The 16,712-nt window shown below is 36.5% G+C and overlaps 1 protein-coding gene across 4 annotated transcripts in view; it reads right to left on the minus strand.

Annotated features, from left to right (window-relative positions):
- The window catches only part of RARB (retinoic acid receptor beta), a 335,866-nt gene that overhangs the window by 77,267 nt on the left and 241,887 nt on the right, over window positions 1–16,712 (minus strand). For 3 of the 4 annotated variants that reach the window (XM_087945174.1, XM_087945172.1, XM_087945173.1), the window contains one exon: window positions 10,708–10,856. The exons of the other annotated variant lie outside the window; for it this stretch is intronic. In XM_087945174.1, the coding sequence (XP_087801300.1) occupies window positions 10,708–10,856 (149 nt within the window). The remainder of the gene's footprint in view (window positions 1–10,707; window positions 10,857–16,712) is intronic. 4 annotated transcript variants of the gene reach the window in all.

Here is a 16,712-nt window from a genome sequence, read left to right on the forward strand (position 1 = left end):
AAAAATGTGAGCAACCCATTTCTGGAAAAAAATACTTTCATCAGTTATATCTATATACATGTTACGTTTTCTTTTCCTCCTTTCCTCCAAAGCTCTACAATTCAAAATTCTTTAGAACAGAATATTTGTTCTCCTTTCTCCAACCCATTCCTCAATAATTTCTCTTAAAGGTTGTTGGATAGAGTATCATCTTAGTTATGTTGCATTAGATACCCTCATTTACAGATTGCAATGAGACAAAAAACACCTAGTATAAATAATTCAAAATTGACTGTATCAATGCGTGTTCTCTGAGCGTTCACCATTGGCAAAGCAGATAGATTATTTTTCACATTTAATTGTGTTGATAGCTTATCTGTTCCATTGAAAGTGGAGAATGGTATGTGAAACCACATGTACCCAAGAACAAATAAAGACAGTTCCTAAGTCCATTATTTAAAGCCAGAGTATGCCATCTAGACAATATTACTCTAGCACAATGCTAAAAAAGAAAAGAAACAAAAGAAGAGAAAAAAAGACAAAACTTATTATTATTTACTTTTGTAATACTTGTCTATTACTATGTCAAACATGAAAGAGTTTAGTTCAGAGATAGATTGTTCAAGAAGATCTGAAAAGATTTAACAAGTAGCATCACAAAGAACTTTTGAATGCCATCTAGATACAAAGGAGGTCATTATAATCACATCCCTTTTGATAATAAACCAAATGGTTTTTTGCTGAAAATTCAAAGGCATTTAAACCAACATAAATGTTTTGGAACATTTGCCTTGTTATCCAATGATGAAAAGAGAGGGATCTATACCAGCATATCATATTCAGCCTTAAAGCAAAATGTGTGGCTAAATAAATAGGTAATGCTGAAAACTGGAGAAAAAAATCTACCCATATAAACCACTGTTTTCTCAAAAGGAGAAAGCCTTAGCTTAGCATAGTATGTTTCTTTTAAAAACATGAAAATGCATAGCATTGCCTGGTTATATGCATGCCTCCTATTGACAAAGGCACAAATTTACAAGGAGAAAACTAAACTTGCAAACTAGTTTATGTTAAGCACTGGAAACAAAAAAAGTGATCCAGTGCTAGCTGAGAACTTTTATGGGAACAGCTCATTCAACCAATGTTCATTAACTGTAAGTATCAGCTTTTGTATATAAAAGCTTCCAGACTGACTTCTCTGCAGTTACCCAAAAAGAAAGCTAATTCAAATGACATATAATATGCTCTTTTACAATGTTAGTACAAAGAATATACACATACTTCAGGCACCCTTTTTCAAAGAACTGTACTTTGATAAGGTCCATTTAGATTACCCTGATAAAACAGTCAAACACAAAAGCCAAGGAAGATGAAGCTCAGTCTAAGTTCAGCAGCGCTAATACTTGCTAAGTTACATATATAATAACACTTGGGAAGCTGATATTGAAAAAGCTAAGCAGGCTCATTGTTGGCTGCTTTTTAGTTAGAAAATTCTGGGCTATATGACCAAGAAAGGAGAAGAAGAAAGAACATCCTTTGCAACGGCAAATCACTTTTCTAGTGTTCTGCAGTAGTAAGAAAATTGCAGGAGTATGTCCACATAGATGCAGGGAATCAAACTGAACTTGAAAGAGCATTACTCTTTTTAAAATATTCGTGAAGAAACTTAACTGTTTCTTTGTTGTTAATTATGCATCTCAGAATGGCTTCCTTACCTTAAAGAGCTGTAGAGAAAGGACAGTTTCTTTTATCAGACATAATTTCTATAACTATGAAGTTCAAAAAACAATCTTCAAGAAAAATCCTTGTTTTCCTCCGCCTCTAACTATCAAGAAGAAAAAGTTGTAGGCATCAGACTAGAAGTAGGAGACTGTAAATTTTAGTCCCGCCTTAACCATGAAAGCCATCCAGGTGACTTTGGACCACAGTCACTTTCTCTCAGCCCTCACAGGATTGCTGTTGTGAGGAAAATAGAAGGCGGAAGGTATGTTGGATATGTTTGCCATTTTAAGTTAGTTGTAAAAATAATAAAGGCAGGATACAAATCAATATGTAAAAGAAAGAAAGAGAGAGAAAGAGAGAAGGGAGGGAGAAAACAATTTTCAGAACTGTTTAGAATACTATATCTAGCACTTTAAAATCTATCCTGATTAGATATTAACTATTCCACTTGCATACAAAGACGTTTATAAGAATGGCAAAGAATAGATGATGCTCAGCCATACTCTATCTCCTATCATGTAAAGGTAAAGAGAAGATACTGTCTTGATTGAATGATACCTAAAATCAAATGATATAAAGACAAAGTTTCATGTATTCATTGCTCATCTTCTGTTAAAGATAGGTTTCTCCCCCAAAAAAGGCCCTGTAACATATTAGAAGAATACTGGAAGCCCCTGAACAAAGACTTATTTCTACATAAATACCCAGTGAACCAATTAAACATTTAATGCACACATACTTCCTTATTTAAAAGTTTTATTTTCTCTTAGGCAATTTCTAGAAAAGATTTTCAGACTGAATAAAGAGATTTTTGTGAACTGAACTTCTGATGTACTTCAACTCCATATAGGAATAAATTTCTTTGAATTCAACTGGAACAACTTCCAACTAATACTTACAGAATTGTTCTGCTTAATTTTCTGTCCACATTATTAAACACACAGAATCACACATTCTGCGTGCTTAATAATGCATGGGAGACATGACTCTGAAGCAGAAGGCATGAAAGGAGATTGGCAATACATTATTTGGTAAACAGTATTACGAAATCCTTTCCAGGAAGAATGGCAGAACATTAAACATGTAAAATCAGATGAAATAAATACAACAAATACAAAAGCTGGACAGTCTTGACATGTAGTTTCAACTCTGAAGTACAGTATCAAATGTGCCCCCTTGGACAGAAATTACCTTTTACACACTGCCAGTAAAAATTCAGCAATAACAAATCGTAACAAACTAATAATTTGTTGCTTTTAGAGCACTCCATAAATTGGTAGTAGGTAGGTGGTATATTTATTTATATTCTGCCTTTATTATTTTTATAAATAATTGATGGCAACAAACACATCCAATACATCTTCCACCTTCTATTTTCTCCACAACAACCCTATGAGATGAATTGGGTTGAGAGAGTGATTGATACAAGGTTACCCAGCTAGCTTTCATGGCTAAGTGGAGACTAGAATTCACATGCTCCTGCTTTCTAAACTGGTATCTTAACCATTAAACTTTTTCGGCACTGAGTGCCCAAACTGGAATGTGTGTGCAGCTGGCCAGTGCATGCGTATTTTTTGGGCATTTTGGGGGCCATTTGGGGATCTGTTTTGGGGGCCATTTTTGGCATTTTCAGGCCATTTTTGGGCCATTTTCAGGGTGTTTTGGGAGTGTTTGCAGGCCGTTTTTCGGGCTGCTTTCAACCTGCTTTTTAGATCAAAAATGGCCTGAAACCGGCCAGAAAAACAACCTGAAAACACCCAATGGCCTGGAAATGCCCCAAATAGCCTGGAAATGGCCCCCAAAATGGCCTGTTTTGGGCCATTTTCTGGGGTGTTTTAAAGACGTTTTTCAGGCCATTTTTGCCCCAAAATGGCCTGAAAAAGACCTTAAAACAGCCTGCAAAATGGTCTGTTTTTGGCTGATTTTCAGGCCATTTTCTGGTGCTCCAGCCCCTGCGAAGACTAGCTGGATGGCGTGCCAGAAATCAGAAGAGCAGCTGGCAACAGCGTGCTTGGCCACTGAGAGGGCTCTGCATGCCACCCTGGCATGTGTGGCATTGGTTCACCATCACGGGTGTAGAACAACTGGCTCTCAGTATTCATAATAGTCATTTGGTATTCTATTCTTTGTATGGAACGTTGGCTAAAAGAATTGGATTACAATGTATTTGGAAAATGCCAGGATGGGAAACTGTTATGTACCTGGGAAGAAAGAATATAATTTATTGCCTCAGGTCATGTTCTAATCAGTCCCAAAATAGGAATTTATGTGGTTGAATTCTGTTGAAAGAGTAGGATAGATATGTAATCCAAATGTTACAGGACAGATAGAAAAAGTACAATCATATTCAGCTACATTTATCTCTTATTTTCTTCCTCTTTAACTTTTTAAGGCAAAACTTTTAGTAAGCTGAAACATATAATTATGGCCACTTATAAAATAATTCAGCTTCACTGATTTAGAAGAAAGCCACCAAATACATTTCCAACACTTAGATTTGTTGCTATTTAAGATGGATTTCAAGTGCAAACAAATTTGCCACGTCTGGTCATGAGAAAAGCTATTTATGTTAACAGTGTCAATCCTCAAAGTGTGTTCTGCCATAAACCCCATTAAAACTAATGGAGCCTGCACTATCACAGTGACTTGTGAATTGCAACTTATGGCTTTTTCTAAGCTGATCTGGCAGTAGGAAATGACAGAAAATAGTACCCAGTCCTACTTTAAGTCTTTTTCATGGCCAGAGAAAGTAATCTGCAAATAAATAAATAAATAAATAAATAAATAAAATAAATTATATATATATATATATATATATATATATATATATATATATATATGTATGTATGTATGTATGTATGTATGTATGTATGTATGTATGTATGTATATATAATGTATGGTGTTCGGCTTGGTTCGGGTATTTTCCCACGTCATTGTAGTTCTTTTAAAGTTGTAGCAACGTTTCAGCAGAATCTCATCTGCCATCATCAGGCTTCTGTATTGTATATATATATATATATATATGTGTGTGTTTTCTTAAGTTTTCGCGGGTACTTACATGTATGGTGTTCGGCTTGGTTCGGGTATTTTCCCACGTCATTGTAGTTCTTTTAAAGTTGTAGCAGCGTTTCAGCAGAATCTCATCTGCCATCATCAGGCTTCTGTATTGTGTCACAATACAGAAGCCTGTATTGTGACACAATACAGAAGCCTGATGATGGCAGATGAGATTCTGCTGAAACGTTTACAACAAAAGAACTACAATGGCGTGAAAAATACCAACCTCAACACCATACATCTATATATACATACATACATACATACATACATACATACATACATACATACATACATATATATATATATATATATATATATATATATATATATATATATATATATATATATATATTTATCCCAATATTATTGTGATTCAAACACTCCTTTTGATAGGAGAAAGAATGTGCACCATAAAATAATATTGTTTAGCCAATCTTCAACTCCTGGTTCTCAGTAGTATATAATACAAGTTCTCAGTGGTATATAATACAGGTTCTCAGTGGTATATAATACAGTACATAATGAAATTTCTGAAAATAGAACATCAACAGTAAAAATAAACTAAAAAAATAATGGCTCTAGTGTTATAATCTCAGCACTTCTTTCTTCTTATATGTGACCAGTTTCAGATTATTTACATGCTTTATAACACCACAACCTGGAAATTATTATTTAATTTTTACTTATTTTGGCCTAAATTTATCCAAGCTAAACTGGTAATTAGTTGTGGGAAAATTAATATGAACAAATTAGATAACTCCAGTTTCAATGGCATCATAAGAATGAACAGCACACTGCTATCTTTTAACCCTAACCCTTTGAAATGCATTTTGTTAAAAAAATAAATAATGAAAAGCTAGAACCAGGAAGGAAAAGATGCAATCAATTTCAAAAATTGTAATTTCTGCAGTTTGAAATTAAATGGCTGAATGAGTTGAGTTGACTAACATTAAGGCAGGAATACAAAGTTTGTCCATGTTTGAGAAATAAGACTTTTGTTTTGAAAGGCTGATAACCCATTAAAATATGTAAAAGATATAAATGCTTATCAAAATAACAAAGAAAAAAGAAGCAATGTAAATAGTGAGAAAGGAAAGCATTAAAGATGTTGGATACATTGTAGATTCAGACAAAATCATCAGATGGGAGCAAAGAGCATGGCAAAAAAAAAAAAAGCTTTTGGGTCTTGGTTGAGCTCCAAACTTTTCTATAAAAAGGATGTCTTTACTATAAAAAGCATACTATCTGATAAATAATGATTATAAGGACCTAACTGTTAATGTGCAACATTGTGACAGTGAACAAGATTGATATTACAATAGTTTTCTCATATGGGCATATTTTCACTTTTAATAAGCAGCATAAGATGAAACTATGTAATGTGAGGGTAAAGGTGCGTTCTCTGAGCTTGTGGGTTGGTTTCCAAACGTTTCATTACCAGCCTAGGTAACATCTTCAGTGGAATTTAGGGGATGTCAGTGTTCTGTTTATAAGGGCTTAGGTGTGGATGTGTCAAGTGAAGGTCTTGTGACAGGTCTTGTGACGAGCTGTGTGTCTTGTGATGGGTCTTGTGATTAAGGAGATTACCTCAGATCAGGGTTGTTGGGAGGTAAATTGCTGGTGTCTGTGAGGGGAAGGGGGAAATAGCATGAGGTGATTAAAGGCTGATGCTGTCTCTGGTTGGCTGTGTAGTTGATTTGGATTCTGAGGAGTTCGTAGGCTGATTGTAGGTTAATATGTCTGTTGATGGAATTGCTTGTGGAGTGCCAGGCTTCAATGAACTCATAAGCATGGTGGTAGTGGCATGCTTTGTGTTGATCCAGTTGAACTGGTCCTGTTTATTGTCAGTGTGGGTAGAGATTAAAGATTTGAGATCGTGGCGTTTGATATAATGTATACAGCAAGTCACAAAAATTCCTCTTCTTCCAGCTTGCTGTACTGATGGGAGTCCTAACTGAAATATAGCTTTTATCTCTCCTAACAAACTGAAAAATCTGTTATAAACTTTATATAAGCAATATATGTAAATATATTATTATATATTTAAATAAATAATATTACCATATTACGATTAAAATTACAATGATTTAAAATTATCGAAGCTTGAAGACTTGAGATACAAAAAATCAGACTGCAAAGAATAATAGGGGTCAGCTGGCAAAATGTTGGTTGGCAAATATGGGACTAAGAAAGGCTAAAGGAAAAGAAGGAAATTTTCTCCAACATGAAGACTCTTAGAAAAAGTTATAGGGAAGAAAACAAATATTTAAAAGTTATGTTAATCAAGAAGAGAGGTAACTAACTAAACTATTTTAGTAAAGTGGTTCAGCTTAGAAGGATTTGGTGATAAAGAGTAAGAGAGCAATGGTAACCTTATATGTAGTCAAACAATCAACATTGGACTAGGTTTTAACAGTAATTACAGGTGTATATCAAAAGCAAAACAAGTGCAAGTATAAAGAGTGCATATTACACATAGGTTGGTTGAGGTAAACAAGCAAAGTGAGGTTTTGAGAACTTTCCTCAATGTAAGATCCATCATAATCATAGGAACAACTGGGGAGGTCATTTTTTAAAAGACTTTCTTTGGTCAAAGTCAGGGGTGGGATTCAAATTTTGTAACAACCAGTTCTGTGGGTGTGGCTAGGTGGGTGTGGCTAGGTGGGCATGGCCATGTGACTGGGTGGGCATGGCTTCTTTTTTTTTCTTTTTTCTTTTTTGAAGCACATCCCCTTCTGGGCCTAAGGGAAGCCTCCTGGAGACATTTTTGCTCCCAGGAAGCTTCCTTGGGGCTCAGGAAGGAAAAAAACTGAGCATGGGGGTCATGCAGCAACCCCCTGTGCTCCATTTTGGGTCCTCCTACGTCTCAGGAGAGCCTCCTGGATGCACATTTTTGCTCCTGGCACTGCTGATCATAGGAATAGCTGATGGTCGGGAGGGAAAAAAAAGAAATACCTTAAGGAGTGACTGGGCGGGAAAGAATGCTGTCAACTTGGGCATGTGCGCAATGTTGTGCAAGCGAGATGACTGGGTGGGGAGGGGAGGGGCTGGCAGAGAGGGGTGGGGCCAGCCAGGGGCATGATTTGCCGGTTCTCCAAACTGTGCAGAATCATAACAACCGGTTCTATAGAACCAGTCCGAACTGGTAGAATCTCACTCCTGGTCAAAGTTTGATTAGACACACAAGGAATTTGTCTCCAGTTCAGAACTTCTTAGTGCAACAGAAGAATAATAAAATTTTACCAGTCCCAGACTATGAATCAAATTGAAGATTAACAACAATAATACCAATATGAGGGGAGAATAAAGAAGGAAAAAAAATACTACACCCATACTACATGGGTTAATACATATAGACATTAGACAGCACTGTGAAAATCAGGTATTCAGCAAAACCCAAGTTTTTGGGTTTTGCTGAACTCCACTCCTGATACTATGCTGTTGAATATAGTAAGAGGTGATAAAATAGAAAGGCTCCTTCTGAAGTCCAATCTCATCTCTACAGTTTTAAACATGTTCAGCTCTAGATTGTTACAGCTGCACCATATGGCCAATTGTTCAACCTTCCATCTATATGCAGACTCACTGTCGCGAATGAGGCCTACAATTGCTGTATGGTTTTCAATATTTTAATAGAGTGTTCTCTTGAAGTGCAGGCATCGGTATTGTCATGCCCCCAAGCATATAATTTGTGTATATACTGCTGTTGTTTTCTGTCCCCTTCTAGCGGCCGGAACCAAATACCAATCTTTATTATTTATCATTGTCATATTCACCAGCAAACTCAACGCCACTTATTTTATATTTGCTCACTGTATGTATTTCTATTTTTCCTAGTTTCACCCATCCTGTTCTTTCAATAAAACATCCAAATCTACACATATGGTCTCTTTTATTGGAGGATGGGTGGGTTTAGATGCATGTGGCTGACTTGGGACAGCTGGATCAGGATGGAACAAGTTGCACCGGTTAACTCGATATGGAGACAAATTGCTGCACCACAAATCCCTCATGTCCCCAAAGTACTAGCAGCAAGCACATGTGTACACACACACACACACACACACACACACACACACACACACACACACGTACACATTTCCTTTTCCCCAAGCCCAAGCATGATTGGCAATTTGTAAGGTACGGATAAAAGTCTCCAAGCTCGGAATAGTGTGTATGCATGTGTGCATAGCATGCCAAAGAAGACATTCTTCTCCCAATCCAGACATAATTGGCATTTCCCTATCTTGTACCCCCTCCAGAAAAGCAGGAGGTGGAGGACGATGCTGCTGCATGAGGAAGCATGGAGGAGAAAGTTTGCAGGAAGCAATTTCCTCCAAGTCCAACTTCTGTCTTGACAGATCTCTGAAGAGCAAGAGGAGGCAGCAGGGGAGCAGTCTTGCATGAGGGAGGCATGAGGGAATCCGTTTCCAATCATGTGTGGCAAGCATGCTGGCTTGTTGGGGAAGCCTTTCCTCATGCAGTTCCCCCACCATTCCCTCCTCCTGGATATTTAGAACAGATGCATACATAATTCAACTACCGTATTAAGCATCTAAGATAAGTAGAGGTAAAAATCTAGATCATTAATCAAGACCAGACTATTATAAAATTAGGGTAAAGTTTGTGAAATCAAAGTGATAAAAACATGATGGTATATACATATGTATGTACATACATGTCTCAGGATAAATGTGATTATACTGTAGTAAAAATAACTTTTGAGGAAAACTGTTGCCAGATTGCTCCTAGATACCTGAAGGATATTGCATGAAAAAAGAATGAATTATATTTCCCATTTCTTAATATTATGTAGCTGAATATTAAGGATTTTTTTGAAAGAATTATAAAAGATTAATTCACCTGGGGGAGGTATCTATAAAATGAAACAATTGGATATTGTAAAATCTGTATCAGAACTTTACTTTTAAAAAAGTTCACAAATATAATAATTTAGTCCATGTGGATGCTAAAATCAACTTGAAGAACTGTGGGTCAATATACATATAACCAAATAGACCTACACACAGATGCAATTTAGGATTGAAAAACTATTAATAAAGTGAAAAGCAATATTATAAAGGTAACATTTGAAGAAAATAAAAGCACAATTCTTTGGTATCAGTTTCCTTCACATGTAATATTCAAAGTATTTTTTTAAGCCAGTAAACCATTCTGGCTGCACCGTGATACTTTAAGTAATTCTTTTTCAGCTGTCACAATACTTCAAGTTGTGGATTTATTCATGTGTCCTGCCAAATTCTGTGTATTGCACAAAATAAAGACATAAAGGACCTAAGGAGCCTCTGAGTCTATATAATTTCAACAGCACTGGATCTGCAACAATTTAACTAATTATGTCAGTGATTCACCATAATAAGCAGGATGGAAGTACAATATTAAACCCTTAAAGAAAAGTGAAAAGCCATACAAAATTTGATTATTAGGAAGAAAAAGCATTTCAGCAGTGCAGAATATATTCTTTAAAGTTGATCATTCATTAAGGTAAAAAGTAAAAATATAACTATCAAATATTCTATAGGAATCTATCTATACACAAGGTCTGTCTGCTTCAAATGTCTTTTTTCTCTCCTCCACTATCTATTTACAAACTTCTCTATGGTCACAGTTTTGTTTGTTGTCATACATGGCATAAATATAGTGTCCCAACTACTGTAAGACCACACTCTCTATTCCCAAAGTACTTACAATAATATCTATTGCATATAATGCATATAATTTAATCTAGAATTCTCATCCTTTTAGCCATATATTATATTACTATTAAATGGCTTCACTATTATAGACTGGACTTTTTTCTCTGTCTCGAATCCCTCCCATTGCCTCAGTATGATTGTGTATTTTGACATATCCTATTATTAGGCTTCTGTCACCATGAAAGGAATACAAACAGCAACATTTAACTCAGATGTTTGGACACTCACCTTACACCCCTCACAAGCACTGACACCATAGTGATATCCAGACGATTTGTCCTGACAAACAAAACAGGGCTTGTAAACACGAGGGGGAGGAAGCGGGGAAGGTGGACTGGGAACAAGCTCCTCAGAACTGGTGCTCTGAGTTTCAATTACTAAAAAGAGAGAAAGAGAGAGAGAGAGAGAGAGAGAGAGAGAGAAAGAGAGAGAGAGAGAGAATTTTAGTGCATTTAACTATTGACATTGATGTGGTACAGTGCTAATAGCAGAGACAAGTTAAAACTTTCATTAACTGCCTGTCCTTTTCCAAGTCTTCAAAATACACATAATAGAATAGATAATAATTCTTTATTGACCAAGTGTGATTGGACACACAAGGAATTTGTCTTGTGTAATTCAGAGAACACCTGAAGTGTTTCCCTTTTTATGTATGCTGACATTTATAGCACTATAACCACACACACACACACAGACAATATCATTCAATCAATATAATCCCAGACTACCTCAAACTTTTCAACAAACAATTCACTGATCCCATCCATTCAGCGATATCTACAATGTAATAAAAAAACCCAATCAAAATGGCCTATCTGATGGTGCAACAACCCTTTTTCTTTTTAAATGTCTATCACATAATGGCTGCCATCAATTTTCATTTAATCACAATTCTGCAAAGAATCTGAGTGAATAAAAATTTTCATATACAAAAGTTAAATATAATAAATTGTTTATACCATTCTTTTCCTCCACCTTAATTTGCCAAAATTTCTCTGCTAAAATAGAAAAGGAATATAACACTATTGAAAACAATATTATGAGGAGTGAATACAGATATTACAAAATATAGTGCATATAGAAGCCACTCTGAATGGCTATTTTTTATCATATGGTAGCACAGAAACAATTCTGAAGTCAGAGAGTCTTCTGAAAGGCTATAAACTTGATGGTTTGTTTCTGTCTCCTTGTCCTCTCTGCTTTTCATGTCTGAATGAATAACCTATCAGATCTATCAGATATGAGGGACACAAGACAACATTCTGGTTTAATTGGAAAGAAAAGCCTATAAAACTATAAAATGGTGTCAACTCCAAGCAGCTGCTTACCACCAAAAAAACTAAATTATCTTGTTTTATTAAGCAGATACATTGAAAGAGAAAAAAGGGTTTAGATTACAGAAATTGAGTGATCTGATATATTTTCCTTAACACTAATTTATCTTAGTTAGGGTGCGGATTTCTTGATCATTTTGCTTACTACCTGATCATGCAGTAGGGGGAGGGATTCTAGATAAAGGAGGAATGTGCAGATGTTCAGAAAGTATAGTATTTGCAAATCTACAATGTTCTTTCCAGGCTCTGACAAGTCCATTACAGAAGGAACAAGAGAAAATTTTCTCTGGAGAACAAACTCTTCCTGTAAGATACAGAAGTTAGGAAAGAGACTTATAATATAAGAAAAAATCCTAACAATATTGCAAAGAAATATCTCAAAAGAGGAGAGAAAATATATTAGTTTTATATTTATAGTACTGCAATATGTATATAACTACCAGTAGGTGGGGCATTTTGATGATTTTAAAAAAATTGTTTCGGTTATCTTGGCCAGAAACTACATTACAGAGTTACCAGTACCTTATTAGTAACTTTTTCCTCCTAGAATTATCATTTGTGATCTATCACATTGAGCTCCTAAGCAAGATAAGCAAAATCTTTCAGTTGCATATTATTTTTTATAACTGTGCCTAATAAACATACAATTGCCAGCAAGCAGAAGCACCTATCTCATCATAGTGATATTGGGGGGAAAAACAGTATATGCAGGGTTACACTTGGATTACACTTCAAATGCACAGGAAACTCCAAGTGGGAAATCTCAAGATTGAGAATTAAAAATAATCTGGAATAAAATTGGGACTTCCGGTGAAGATGGCCAACTGAATTCATACCCAGGTTGGGATCCCTGAAGGGTTTTCCCAGGGGTGGGATTCAAATTTTGTAACAACCGGTTCTGTGGGTGTGGCTTAATTTGTGGGTGTGGCTTGGTGGGCATGTGACTGGGTGGGCATGGCTTGGTGGTCACGCGACTGGATGGGCATGGCTTGGTGACCATGTGTCTGGGTGGGCATGGCCATGTGGCCATGTGACTGGCAAACCAAATACAAGTGGTCCTCGCTTAATGGCCAGTTACTTAGCAAGTGTTCTAATTTATGACTCATCTCCCCAGAGCTACTTGACCTGTTTTTGGAGTTTTCACACACACACACACCATTCTAACCCTGCTATTCTTTGATTCTGTAAGGATCTCTTGCTGGAGCAGGGAGTTGGACTAGATGACCTCCGAGATTCCTTGCAGGCCAGCCCTAGATTGCTGTGCTACTTCAAGGAGTCTTCTGAAGCTAGGGTTTGTGTCCTTCCTTCCTGTCCCTTTTTTTTCTCTCTCCCTCCTTCCATGTATTTATCTCTCCATCCATATATCTCATTCACTTTCTCCTCTCTCCCTCTTTCTCTTTCTGTCCCTTCCTTCCGTCCCTCCTTACTTCCTTTCTCTCCCTTTTTCTTTCTCTCCCTTTTTCTTTCTTTCCCTTTTCTTTCTTTTGTGGCTCTTCCTTCTTTCTTTTTTCCTTCTCTTTCTCCCATCTCTTTCTCCCTCTTTCTCTGTCTCCCCTCTTTCTCTCCCCCTTTCCTCCTCTTTCTCTCTCTCTTTCTCCCCCCTCCCCCTCTCTCTTCCCACCTCTCTCTGCCCTTCCCTTCTTCCTTCCTTCCCTTCTTCTAAAGCTAGGAGACCCACTTGAAACACACACACACACACACACATACACACACACACACACACACACATGCTTCCAACATTGCTTGTTAACTTACGTTCTTCTCAGCCAGTCTCCTAGAGCAGGGGTCACCAACCTTTTGGACCTCAGGGACCACTAAACTCATACTTTTAAATCCCAAGGACCACTAATATGCATTTTTAAAAATGATAATATATTTAATATAAAAATTTATTTGTTTATATTAAAGTTAATATTAAATTTATATATATATATATATATATATATATATATATATATATATATATATATATATATATATATATATATATATATATATATATATATATAAAATTTGTTTTTCGGAGGTTCTCGCGGTGGATCTTTGTGGATCTTTGGTTATTCGGGTTTTCTCTCGTAAAATTGGAAGTATCTAGGCAACGCTTCGATGAAGTCTCATTCATCATCTTCAGGCTTGTGTCTTCGGCTCTGTGCTTCTCAGAGTAATGTGAGCTTGCAGCTGCTTCTTCCTTTTAACTGCTAGTGGGGGTGTGACTTGATTGGGTGGGGGCTTGGCTGTGTTCTGATTGGGTGGGGGTGTGTTCTCATTGGTTGGAGGCCTGGCTGTGCTCTGATTGGCTGGGGGTTGGCTGTACTCTGAATGGCTGGGGTTGTGTTCTGTTCAGGTGGGGGCTTGGTTGTGCTCTTAGTTGCTGGGGATTTGAGCTGGTGAGCTGTGATCCTGCTGTTTGGCTTGCGTTAGTGCCGGATCTTCATGGTGGGCGTCAGTTCGCTTCATGTATGGGTTGGAGGGTTTGAAGTGGGTAGTGATGCAGCTGCAGTGCGGCTTCTGGTCCGTGGTCATGTCTCATCTTCTCACACCCACACAGAAGATGAGACACGACCACGGACCAGAAGCCGCACCGCAGCTGCATCACTACCCGCTTCAAACCCCTCCAACGCATACATGAAGCGAACTGACGCCATGAAGATCCGGCACGAACGCGAAGCCAAACAGCAGGATCACAGCTCACCAGCTTAAGATCCTCTGATACAGCTGAGGTTTGCAAGTAACTTCAGAAGCTGTGCTTTGAAGCAACTGTGCTGAAAGCTGGGGGAGAGGTTGCAATCTATTCACTGTTGAAGAAGTAGCCATTTTGAAATTTACTTTCAAATCGACAGTAAGTTGTGCCTTTCATTTCTTAATCAACTTTACGGACTATCAATCTTTTTTTGTTTGAAAATTTTATTGATTTTTAAAAACAAACATAAACAAACAAAACAAAAACATAAAAACATAAAACATCTTTTTTGAAAGCAGCATGATCCCGGGTTACATCTCTTCGTACAGACACAAATTCAAGTTCATGCTCATTTTTATATTCCATTCCATATCTTATTACTATTCTACATTTTCTATATAGCTTCTCCCCTCTTTTAACTTTCTTAATTTTATTTCATTTATTTCATCTCAATTCAAATCATTGTACTTATATTCTTTGTCTGTCCTGTTTCAACTGTTTACTATCTTTTCTCATTAAACAAAATTTCTCCTGTAATCACTGATTGGAATATGACGCCTTTATATCTTTCCCCTAAAATTATAACACGTAATATAATACATAACTTCCGTTCGGATTCTGCTTGGTACATTCTAAAACTATACACTGTATTTTGAAAAAAAGATTATAAATATATAATTAAAACAACAATCCATACCAATTCAATTCTATCATTAATATTAATATTCATTTAAATCTTAACATTTTATACATTACTTTTCAAATAAGTATCATACTTCTATGGGAACACTTATAAACTTTCCATAGTTAATTCCCCCCCATTTCACTTATATTTTATAAGACATTAATTAAAAAGTTCCCATTCCTTCCTAATTCAATTCTCTCATTTATTTTATTTCATTATTTTGTTCACAAAAGTTTCACTAAATTACACTATTTTATCCCACATATTAATCATATATTGTTTCCAATTTTCTAACATTATTTCTATTACAAATATAACAATGCAATCTTATGTACCTTTACAGAATCCCTTTTTCAGTTAAATTTTCACCCATTGTCTCTGAATAAGTCTTGTTTCTTTACATCTTGCTCCAAATCTTTATAGCTTCTCTTCCCTTCCTTCTTCCCTTTCTTCTTCTCTCTCCCCTTTTTACCCCCCTGTCTCTCCACCTCCATTTCCCTCTTCTGTATTCCCCTTTTCTGTTGCTTTCCAATATTATATCCACTTTTCACCTTATTTTTCCCTTTTTTGGCTGTTTTTTTAAGTCTTAACTTCTCCATTCTCTTTCCCCGCTTTCCCCTTTCTTCCCCAGAGTTACTTGTTCATTAAAGATGGCTTCTTCTTTGTCCCAATCTTCTTGTTGCGCAGTCTCTTCTTGTTGTTTCTTGTAGACGCAGATCGCCATTTCTAAGAATTGAAAAACAGAGCCAAAAGAGCCCTTCCCTTCTTGTGTCTCTTCTTTATATTTTTTAAATTCTATTTTCAGTTCATCCAGAAGTGATGCCATTGTAGAATTTTTTAAACAACCACCCAATTGTTTTTAGTCATTCAAATATAATTTCCAGAAATCCCAAAGTCACCAAGCAATCCAAATACACACAAGCTGTTTCTTTTTACACTTTCTTCTTTTTTCACTTTCTCTTCCTGGGGTTACTATTTAGTTACAAAGTTCCAGTTAAAATGTATCTTTTAGAAGTCTTATTGAGATTTAACTTTAGATTCTTTTGAATTCCAGGCACTCTCCTCCTTCCAAATCCTGCCCTTATTCTTTTCCTCTCCCTTCCCACTTATAGCAAAAAAAAGGATGTTTAAGTGTCCAGAAATCTTTATTGTCCCTTTGGCATTTAATTATATTTTCAGCTTAATTACCTATTGGTGCCAAAGCGGATTTTTCCGATTTCTCATTCAGCTCTCTTCGTTGTCAATGTGAGGAAGGAGAGTGAAGGAAAAAAAAACCCTTCCCTTTTCACTTTCTTTCGCTGCTTCCGACTCTTCTTTGGGAGCGATGTATCTTTTATAAAATTTAAATTCTAGGGAACCTTAGTTGTTGCTTTTTATCCCAGTCAGCCAAAACTTTCACTTCTTATCTTCCTCCTGCACTTTCTTATCCGGTTGAGTGCTTCTTTGAGGTGGCCATTTCTGACCACCGCTCTTACTGCCTTCGGGAAAGGGAGTTTGGCCAGCTGAGAAGGAGAGATGCGGCTCTCCTCGACCC

The sequence above is a fragment of the Notechis scutatus genome, chromosome Z, assembly GCF_049901735.1.
Source record: "Notechis scutatus isolate UNSWTSFEM ecotype Mainland chromosome Z, rNotScu1.2, whole genome shotgun sequence".
In the NCBI taxonomy this organism is placed as follows: Eukaryota; Metazoa; Chordata; class Lepidosauria; order Squamata; family Elapidae; genus Notechis; species Notechis scutatus.